An 11,501-nucleotide genomic window follows, 5' to 3' on the forward strand; every position below is an offset into this window, starting at 1 on the left:
CATTGGACCTCCGGATATTATTCTCAGACAAAAGAGGCACAAAACAAGCAACAAAGAAGGCGTGGCCACAGACACGTGGCGTCTGTGGCGTGGCGATTACTCTTTAATATCCCAACTGGTAACAGATGATGAAATGATCTCGAAAATTTTTGTCGCAGACAAAACGGAAGCTGAATTTGTTTCGTACTTTTTAACTCGTGAATACCTAATTGATTACAGGTCGCACTCGATTCTCCGGAGTAAGGTTTTGAAGCTTCCCAAAAATACAGGGGGGTGGCCAAAATGTTTGGGATAGGCAACTTTTTTTCTCACAAAAAAGTTCAACATGGTGTAACTTTTCATAGAGTGCATCGAATATTCTCAAATTTTGACTGTTTATTAACCTATTATATGTACATCAGTGGTACAAATTTGAGCTCGATGGGTTAATCTTTCGCGAAGTTATAACCGATCTGGTAAAACATTATTTTTTAGACTACTAATTTTTGAACTGTCATATCTCGGAGACCAGTGAACCGAATTGAATGAAATTTTGAGCGATTATCAACAATATAATAGTGCTTCAAAATTCATCAGAACATAGATACTTATTAAACTTTGAAAAAAGTTATGATGGTTTGACATTTTACCCATTTAGAGGAAAATGAGTCAAATTTACTATACTGTCCAAAAAATACTAAATGTGTTCTTACTTTAATCCAAATAGGCTCTAATATATCTTTTTGTAGATATCTTACGAACAGAAGTAGAGAATCTTTGGATATCAAAAATAAAATTTTATGACATTGATTAAAAAAAAATGCATTTTTTTCGAAAAAGATCCAAAACGTGTCAATCCATCACAACTTTTTTCAACGTTTAAAAAGTACCCATGTTTTAAATGATTTTCAAGCACTAATATATTGTGGATGAAAGTTCAAATTTTCATTCAATTCGGTTCACTGGTCTCCGAGATATGACAGCTCAAAAATTAGTAGTCTAAAAAATAGTGTTTTACCAGAACGGTTATAACTTCGCGAAAGATTAACCAATCGAGCTCAAATTTGTACCAATGATGCACATATAATTGGTTGACAAGCAGTCAAAATTTGAGAATATTTGAAGCACTTTATGAAAAGTTACAGCACGTTAAACTTTTTTTTTGAGAGAAAAAGCTGCCTATCCCAAACATTTTGGCCATCCCCTGTATATGTGAGGAACGGTACGCTCTACAAAGCTGAAATGTTAACTGATTACTAATCAAGGCTGGCTTAATAAAGTCAAAAATTTAGATTTTTACAGCTTTCCGTTCTCTAGAATTAATATTATGTTTGGGGAGCTTCAAAACCCGACTCCGGATAATCGAGTCCGACCTGTATTGGTAATCCAACATTGAAACTGTTTGATAGATCTTCAACGGCGTTGCAGTGTTTATCGACTTTTGAAAATCACTATGCAAGGCTTTAAAATCCCTAAACTTGTTGTGCATGATCTCTGTTCAAGTTGGGACAAACTTATGTCGCATTGGGTGGATTGTCGCAACAAATGCAGGTTGCGGCATTGTCATTACTGTTGCGCGATGCTTGAATTTTGATTCAGTGTTTTTGATGAAGGCAGTATTTTCAAACACTTTCTTCGATCATATTAAAGAAATATGTGATATTCATTACTATAAAGATAAACACCCCGCCTTATTCATGAAACAGAAGTTTATTCTCCAAATTAAAACTCATTCGGGGCTCCACAGTTTAAACGTCCGATCATACGAGGTCGTAGCGATATGCTGTGAGTTTGGCGAAATGTCGATGCTCATCACCTTGCTGTCGTGCCCCGAAAGGGTCTTCAACGGCTGCCACGTCTTGTTGGACCAAATCTTGGCCGTATTGTCGTAGCTGGACGTCACCAGAAAATGTCCCCCATTTTTCTGATATTTAACGTCGGAAATCAGGTTGGTGTGCGCCGGGATAGTGTACACCGGATGTCGCCTCCTCAGGTCCCAGATCTTGCAGGAATTATCCTGACTTCCGGTGGCAATGTGATACCCGTTCGGGGAAAAGTCAACGCCATAAATGGCACTCAGGTGCCCTTCTAGGAACATGATGCATCGTCCGGTACGGAGATCCCAAACGCGTCCAAAGGCATCTAAACCACCGGTTACACATACGCTTCCGTCCACCTGGAAGGCAATACAGTGGACGGCTTTAGCATGACCTTCTTGATGCAATACTTCCTGCTTTTGCTCCAAATCCCACAGCCGCCAGGAGGCATCATAGCAAGCCGTGCCCAGAAATCGTCCCGAAGGATGGAACGCCAAACGGGACACCCGGTGCGGAACATGCCCGTTGATATCCGCTATGGCTTCTTCGCTGTCAAACGACCATAACTTCACGGTCCCATCATAGCAACCGGATGCCATGGCCACTTCACCCTTTGAATCCGTCGCCATGCCATCCCGGAAAGCTATGGCGCTCACATAGAATTGATGACCGCGCAGCGTCTGCACCAAATTACAATCCGGAACCGACCACACCTTGCACATGGAGCTCAAGCTTGATGTCAACAGCAGACTGGAATCATGATTGAAGCTACAATTGGTGATCGGTCGCACATCACCTACTTGGCTGCACATCGGAGCCAACGATTGAATACGCTTCTGCAGTTCCACCATGCGACCGGCTTTCGTTGCACTCGGAAGGTTCAGCTGTTCGGCCGCTTCCTCCAGCCGCTTTTTGGCCCGCGGAAGGGAATAGTTCGCCAGCCAAATTCTCGCAATCCTAAGAGCTTCCGGTCCTTCGTGGTACCAAGTAGATTCCTGCTCTCTCTGCACCTGCTGCTTCTTGTCATCGTCCTTGGTGGCCTTCTGTGGAATGGCACTTTCGCCCAGCGATGCGAGTAACTCCTTCAGACGAATCCGACGTTCAGCTGGGCCTTCACCAAAGTAACAGATCGGCTCGTTCAACGCCCTCAGATTTTTCTTTACCTCGGAATCATCCGTACTGACGTGTATCTGTCTAGCTTTCTTCTTCCGCTCGAATTCCTCCAGGAGGGCGGCCTTATCCTTGGAGACCTCATTTTCTAAATCGAAATACTCGCTAGACGTGTAAATTTGGCCAATGTCGCTGGAGCTACCAGCTCCGGAATACAAATCGGAGCCGCCGGAGTCTTTCAACTGGCGCATTCGCTCCGTGTCCTCCAGTGAGCCATAGTGGATCGTTTTCGGGCGCTTTACATACACTAGCTCTTCATCGTCGGACATTTTACACCGCACTTTGGCTAAGTATAACTAGATAGTAACGATATTTCGTATTAAATAAATCCAAAACTTTTCGGGAGAAAACGCAGAAAGACCAACGCGTTGTTTGCAGTTTGGGAACGTTTTGATGACGATTTTAGACAGCAGCAAAGTAGACAGTAGAGGTAAACACGGAGAGTTGCAAAAATCATTCTGGTTGAAAGCTGTACTAAAATCATATTCACCACAAATGGACACTGAAAATGGCACCAGGGTGCTAGGCCGCCATTTTTAAGAATCCAACATCAGTATGTAAACATTTGTGTATCCACAATGGATTCCATTGTGGATACACGATAGATGTTGGCTCCTGTCAGATGCATTAGGTGGGATTAGGGTTGCCACATACGTGGAAAATGGTTTAGAGGCTGCTCATAAACCACGTGGTCATTTTTTATGACTTTTCAAACAACCCCCCCCCCCCCCCCCCCGCGTGGTCATTAGTCCATACAAAAATTTTTATTTGTCCATACAAAATGGTCATAGGCCGAAACCCCCCCCCCCCCCCCTCATGACCACGTGGTTTATGGACAGCCCCTTATTATAAAATGCTTGATGCCAATGACCAATCCATATGATGGATGCACGAATCGATCTTACACGGTTACACGAGGGTTCGTTCAAATATTACGTAACGCTGAGGGGGGAGGGAGGGGGTCTAACACTGTGTTACGCTTCATACAAAATTTCAAAATTTCTCATACAAAAGTTGTTACGTGGAAGATGGAGGGGGTCTAAAATTGTCAAATTTTGCGTTACGTAGTATTTGAATGAACCCCGAGTAAGCTGGTGTTAGTGAGTTTGGGCTGCAAAACCACTACATATAAGAGCACCTTTACCGGTGCGCGACTAAACTAATGCCGTTTTTCTTTTTGATCCAGTTCCAACCTGGGTTGGAACTGGATGAGATCACAGTTTCAACCCCAACCCGACTTCGGTTTCGCTTGTACTAAAGTTTGTTTGTGTTTGTTTGACGTTTGTTTGTTTACACATTTTCCGCCAATCCAGTTCCAACCCAGGTTCAAAAAGAAAAACGGCATAAATTACATAGCGCGAGCGGGGCGACATATGCAGATTATCTCGATTTTAGACCATAACTAAATTATTTAAGCAAAATTTCAATAAAATTTGACGAATGAGCAACAATCGATTAAAATCGTCCATATCCGAGAAATCCGATAAAATCAATTTTAATTTTGGCATAATCATCGAATCGAATATAACCGATTCACATCTCTAAACTAATAAGTGTCAAATTTCCTGTTTTTTTTTGTTTTTTGTTTACAATGTTGAAATTAGCATTTCTTAATTTCAAAATCATTTTACTCTCAGTGTAGGAAAATGCTGTCAGTGCCGTGCTGGCAGTGACCACGTGGCCCGGGTTGTTTAGAGCACCTTTAACGGTGCGCTTCTATACCCCGTTTGGTAGCCCTCCATCATTGCAGCAAACTTTACCGGTCGCTGCTAGATGCGCTCGCAAAATAGTAGCGCTATGGGTGGGTGACCAAATATAGTAGCGGGACAGTTGCGCTGCTAAAAATTCTACACCGAGAAAAAATTCTACTCAAAATTGAGTTGGATCCGACTCAGTTTCGTTAAAAGTGGGACAACCCTAAAACTGAGTAAGGTGTAGATTACTCAATTTTGAGTTGTTGTCCTACTCGATGAAGACTGAGTAAAGTCAACTCACGGCATTCGAGATCGACCGTGAGTTGCTTCTACTCAGTTTTTTGAGGAGATTTGAAGCAATTTCTTTATTGTTGCCGGAACATCCTTTCCGAAAAAGATAATTTACGACATCGGCAGGTGGTGATTTTTCTGAACAACTTCTAGCACCACTAATTACCGAAGTCGTAAATCACTTTATTTGTCGAAAAAAGAGATAAATTCCACCAACATTGTGAAAATATGTTGCTTCCTTGCAGCCGCTGCCGTCCGCCATGAGCAAACTTTTGTTTTGCCTTCTCGTCTATCTCCGGATCTGACAGTTTAGAACATCGATTCGCTCAATCTTTACTCAAAAATGAGTAACCAATAGTAAACGCGATCAACTGAGTAAAAGCACCTCATTGTCATCAAGCGAGCTTACTCAGTTTGCGCCAACTCTTCGCGGTCGACGAAACTGAGTTGTCGTTACTCATCGACTGAGTAGAATTTTTTCTCAGTGTATGGGAATATGACAGCCCTCCCGATACGAATCAGGGTGACTAATTTGATTGCTACCGGTGTGGAAAAGGGTGGTTAAGTCAAAATGGTAGCGCTGCGTGGGTTGCTCGAATAGTAGCCGCCGTTAATGTTGCTCTTACAGGAGTTAAAGAGCCAACTGTCAGAGAGGTGGCGGGAGTGTTAGGAGTGCTCACGCACACAAATGCACTGATGTGCGACCAGGCTTATGCATCGATAGAGTAGTTAGGTTGTCGTGCATTTAGTGGCAGGGCATGGCTCATGTAGGTTTCAGATCAATCGATTCATTCGCCTTGACGGAGGCTCTCTGCTCTCTAAAATAAAAACTCTCATTTTTGAGTAGCGCCCATGCCGCACAGGGACTGTGTTGGAAACACACATTTTTTTAAATTGCTCGTACGCTCACATTTTTGCAAAATATGAATATTTTTCGGTATTTGAAGGTGGTCTATAAACCCAGTGAGGTTGCCATGTCGAAATTATTGCAAAGTACATGCTCATGTGAGCGTACGAGCAATGAATTAACTACATCGGCTGTTTTCCTACTCTCCGCATCGACCAATGTGGCGCTAGCTTCTATGCGCGAAAAATCGCTAAAAGTAAATCGCAAAAATATTGTATGGCGAATACCATCTAAAGGCAAATTCTTCAAAGTGGAACACATTATTCGAAAAAATATTTGCGAAGACGGCTAATAACAAGACAGACAGCTCCCACCCTATCGCAGGCGACAAGGTTGAAACGCCCTCAACGATTCACAGGAACATTAAACATGATTGTGTGCGTGTATATGCAAATACGTACACGGAAATTGTAGCATCTCACACACACTTATTAATAATGTTGTTCCCGGGAGTCGTTCGCGGCGCTAGTGTGCTTGAGGTGCCGGCCAGAGTGGACGCGTCACGCGGCGCGGCGCGGTGCAATGCGGCATTTGACAGGTCGCGCGTCGACGCGCGGCAGAACTCCGTTCATTGGAATACAAGGAAAACAATCATAACATGCCAGAGTGCGCGCGGAACGATGCGAAGCGGAAAGCGTTTAGCCGCGCGACGCACGACAAAACAGTGCATGCACTGTTTTTGATGCGGAAGTCACGCGGTTCGCGCGGAGAATTTTGTATTTTTGTGTGGATTTCGTCCGTTTTTACCAAACCATGACGTTAATTTTACGAAATTATTTTTCAAATGTATTCAAATGTGAATATAAAAAATATTAACATGAATAATACCACATGTTTATTATACGGTGGCGTCTCGTAACCTCACTTTTCACCTATTATGCGAAACAAAATCAGTAATTTCTTCAAATTTATGACTAAAGACTTAACGGAAATAATCGAAATCTCTGTCATTCTACACCCATTACAAGCAGAGCTTTCACATTAGCCCTACCCATGTTTCATGCACAAAAAGGGTTGATACCCTCTCGTTTATTTTACTATCTCAAAGTATTCTACTAGGGTGTAAGCTTAAAAAATAGTTTCAAAATAAAAATACACTATTTTTGAGTTAACAAACATGTTCCATTGCCTTGCTGTTTAAAAATAAACCAAGGGGCGCCATTTTTTACGTATACAACCCTGTGGTAACTCTGACTACAAGCTCACTTGTTCATAAAATTTCAAAATTTGTACCTGTAGGACGGGTAGATTTGAGGTTAGGGAATCACCATTGTCCCAAATGTATATCTCTTCTGAATCATCTGAAGTAAATAGCATTTGAGGGTAAATTTAGATAAATGATTTATTTTTCATTTTAGGTTGAGCACAATAATCACATATCTCTTGGAAATTTTTCATCAGATAACATGTACTCATGTGCAAAGGTGACGGAAATTATGAAAACTTTTCAGTTTACTTTACGAACAGACGCGTTGCACCGCGTTCACTCTGGCTATCAAGCCGCGTTGGAAACCGCATCAAAAACGCGCCGCACCGCGTCGCGCCGCGTGACGCGTCCACTCTGGCCGCAGCCTGAAGTTCTCAGAGTATATGGAGCAAGAGGGTAGATGTCTGTCGAGATGTCTGTCTTGTTATTAGCCGTCTTCGATATTTGGTAGTGGTTGTGCACAATGGTGACCACTATTAAGCCTACCAAATATTTTTTCGGGAAAAGCTTTGTATTTCAAGTAATTGAAGTTTAGATGCATTTCGCCATACAAAATTAAATTGATTTACTCCTGCTGATCAACTGTGGCTGCGCGCAAAGCGGGTAGTCCATTAAAAAAAATGTGTGTTTCCAACACAGTCATGTGCGGCATGGATGTTTACTAAAAATGTGCAGGCCGAACACATTTTTGAGCGTGGCCGTTTTTGCGTGTGAGAGAATTGCGCTGTGCGTGAAAACATTTTTTTTTTAACATGGGAAAGAATAGGAGCTGCATTTTCAAATGCTTCTAAAATATTTTAGGGACTTCAGATTGGAAAAAGTGTTAATGTTTTGCAATATACTTTCAATTAGCTACACTATAACTGGTTTTAGACAAAAAGTTTTTGAATCACAATGTTATGTCTATAATATAGCGCATCAAAATCTCATTCGATAACATTAAGAACGTTATGCTTGAAAAAAATTCTATAAAGAATTAGAAGCATTTGAAAATGTAACTCCTATCCTTTCCCATGTTAAAAAAATTGTTTTCACGCACAGCGCAATTCTCTCAGAGAGCCTCCGTCAAGGCGAATTGATTCAGGCGCTCACGCTGTTATGCCAGCTTACATTTGGTAAGTCAAATATTATGCTTTTGGTCGAAATACGAAGTGACCGAACGTGCGAAAATTGATTTTTAACCTACTTAGAAATGTCGCAACTCAATTTGGATTAGTGCATATTGTTGCTCTTAATTAGCTTAATGATGCGCAACAGAAAAAATAGATTCAAATTTACTTCGCAGCTGCAACTTCGCATGTGTTTCTAGCGACGACTTCGATTTGGTGGTGCGACGATAATAAATGTTCTAAACCAGAACCGTTTTTGTAGAGAGTTTTTCTCTCTGAAAGAACTCTCGTGTTCGAAAGGGTCCTGGGACAAATATTTCCGGTGGAGATTTCCACAATATTTGTTCCATTCTTGGATCGTTGTTATCCGCCTTGGTTGCCTAGAAAGGCACTTGTAATGATTACGTCTGGTGGAGATTTCCACAGTAATAATTACAAGAAGTTTAGGTCGGACGGTCCGGGCAACTAACTCTTATTTTTCAACATACAAAAGTTGTGATTACAAGCTGGACTTTGTCCAGAGCGTTTGGAGCTAGAACTTTGATTCCAGGAAAAGCGTCAGATGGTGTCCTGGTCGGAGGATTGCGTGTCGACTAGTTCGACCGAGATCAGTTGTGAAAGAATTATTTGGAAGTTTGGATGATTTGGAATAGACTATTCAGGCATTCCGTTTGAAAAAGGATTCTATGAGGGTGCACTCTGGTCGTACTCTTCCCATGACCATCGAATATGAATTTCTCCGAGTTTGGCGGCTCAATAGAGATGAATAATTTATTATATTTTGAATTCTATGTTGCATTTAAAAAAACTTAAACAAGGAAAACTACGAAATACATTTTATATTTGTTAAAGAACTTAAGTGCCCGAGGATTGATTGGTGGTTTTGAACTTCCCTTTTGAATGTTCCCTTCGAAGTCGAGGTGTTTCGACGTATGCCGAAGTTGCCAATTTGTTCATGATTCTTCAGAAACTTGTCGTTGTGGCCGGTGCCGAAAAGTTTGCTTCCGGAAGGTCCCGTTTTTTGGCCAATCTTTATCAACGTATTTGACGATGCTGTCCACTTGTACTGCACAGCTGTCCCATTTCCAGCGCCGGATAGGAACGGGAGCCGGCTTTGGGTTCTCCATAAGTCCTTCACTGCAAAAACTGCAAATATTCATTTTATGTTTTGTACACATGTATTTTTGCAATTTGTCTGGACAAATGATGTTTATGTGTGACACACATACCGAATTATTTATTGGTATACATCATTTTGATGTGCGACTACACATAAAAACAATACAGAATGGCAAATAAAACCAATAGATGTGCTCAAATGATTTTTATATGGGAAAATAAAAGTTTTACTGGGAATTAAGCATTCATAAAGAACTTAAAATTGTTGAAATGATTTTAAATCAAAGCCAATAGCTATTTAAGAAAGAGGCACTGAAAAGTTGGTCGATTGTTTACCACGTGGTTTACCACCAGTGAGTGACCAATCGGTCAACTTTGCAGCTCCGAAAGATCCAAATTGCGCTCTTCTTGACCTAAGTTTTCAAAGATTTTTCAATTTGATGCGATTAACGATGTCTTTTCCATGCTCCAGACGAATATATCCGCGATGATTTTGATAATATATCTCTACTGGGAGCTGCGAAACCTGCTGCACAATTTTTTGTAGACTTGTTTTAGTCGCCATTTTTCACTTTGCGTGTCGCCGACGGCTGACACAGACACTAAGCATTGGTATTATGTGTGTACTCACATAGTTTTTGCTATGGGTGTCAACACATATCAAGTATTTGTGAAACTAATCTAAAGCATAAACATTAAATATCATGATTATAGTTTAGGTAATAAAAATAATGTGTGGAAAGGTCAATTGCATCGATGTGTATTTTCACATAAAATAAATATTTGCAGTTTTTGCAGTGTTGTTCAAATAAACATTCTGCCCTCGATTCTGCCAAAGTGCTGGCATGGCAGTACATAGAATATAATAGGCTCCTAAAGGCCTATCTCAATTTCTGCATAATTCGATCGAGCATTGATTAAAACGACATGTTTACTCATTTTTTAAGTATTCCTCTTCGGTAAAGGCCATGAAATATATTTTCAAAAATTTTAATCATTTTTACAACACTCCTTGTTTAGCACACAATTTTGGGTTAATTTTGTTTACCGTGTATGTCAGATAGGAACATTTGTTGTCAAAAGTGAGCCAATGTGATGTCTTTTGCAACCCGCCGTTTCACTTTCGTTACGTCAAGGTTGACCTCGAATGTCAAACAAGACCTGCCCACCATTATTTTATTTTCGAGTTTATTAACTATTCTGTCATTGTTTAAGTTCGGAAAAATTGCCATTTAGATCAGAAAAGCATGCTCCTTCGTGTTATGCAGCAAAACCGGGAAAATATTTTTCATTTTAGGACCCTATTATAATTACGCTTATGATTAAAATATCTAACTTGTTTTTTCAACACACCTTTATTTTTCGACGAATTACGAATTACCATATGAACTCGATAGAAGTTTTTGTTTTGATTACGCTGATAAACGACGCCTGGAAGAGCTGTCAAGTTACGGCGTCGTGACGTCTCAACCGTTTGAGCGATTTCTACCGGTATTGAGCGGATATCGTCATTTTATCCGATTTTTTCAGATAATTTCGGATTTTGACCATTTTGTTGAGAATAAAAAGCGATAAAAATAATCCAAAATGGAAAAATGGGGGAAATCCGATTAAATTGATTTAAAATCCAATGTAATGGAAGTAATGGTTGATAATGGACTACCCGCTTTGCGCGCAGCCACAGTTGATCAGCAGGAGTAAATCAATTTAATTTTGTATGGCGAAATGCATCTAAACTTCAATTACTTGAAATACAAAGCTTTTCCCGAAAAAATATTTGGTAGGCTTAATAGTGGTCACCATTGTGCACAACCACTACCAAATATTTTTTCGAATAATGTGTTCCACTTTGAAGAATTTGCCTTTAGATGGTATTCACCATACAATATTTTTGCGATTTACTTTTAGCGATTTTTCGCGTATAGAAGCTAGCGCCACATTGGTCGATGCGGAGAGTAGGAAAACATCCGATGCATTTAATTCATTGGTAAAATCAAGAAAATCAAATATAATAACGCATTATCGCATGATAATTGATTCAAAATGGATTATTGTCGCCCCCCTCGGCTCAACCGTTAACTTTTCTGCGAGAAGATAAAGTGCCCCACACAATGCATACGTTTGCGTGTGCGTGACAGTAGTTTGACACATTTCCCATGGGAAAACTGTCAAAAAAACGCAAACCTCGACGGAACGGACGCTATGTGT

At 40.6% G+C, this 11,501-nt stretch overlaps 1 protein-coding gene across 1 annotated transcript; it reads right to left on the minus strand.

Annotated features, from left to right (window-relative positions):
• Positions 1–1,670: 1,670 nt before the first annotated feature.
• Positions 1,671–3,354, minus strand: LOC109621633 (U4/U6 small nuclear ribonucleoprotein Prp4). Its single transcript, XM_029851745.2, has one exon. It carries the CDS (start codon positions 3,233–3,235, stop codon positions 1,709–1,711), a length of 1,527 nt encoding a protein of 508 aa, XP_029707605.2. The 5' UTR covers positions 3,236–3,354; the 3' UTR covers positions 1,671–1,708.
• Between the last annotated feature and the right edge of the window lie 8,147 nt (positions 3,355–11,501).

Source organism: Aedes albopictus, chromosome 1 (assembly GCF_035046485.1).
Source record: "Aedes albopictus strain Foshan chromosome 1, AalbF5, whole genome shotgun sequence".
NCBI classification, from domain to species: domain Eukaryota; kingdom Metazoa; phylum Arthropoda; class Insecta; order Diptera; family Culicidae; genus Aedes; species Aedes albopictus.

What these genes read in the sequence shown, in the direction of transcription:
- LOC109621633 (XM_029851745.2), bottom strand. Translation starts at nt 3,235, where the DNA reads ATGTCCGACGATGAAGAGCTAGTGTATGTAAAGCGCCCGAAAACGATC.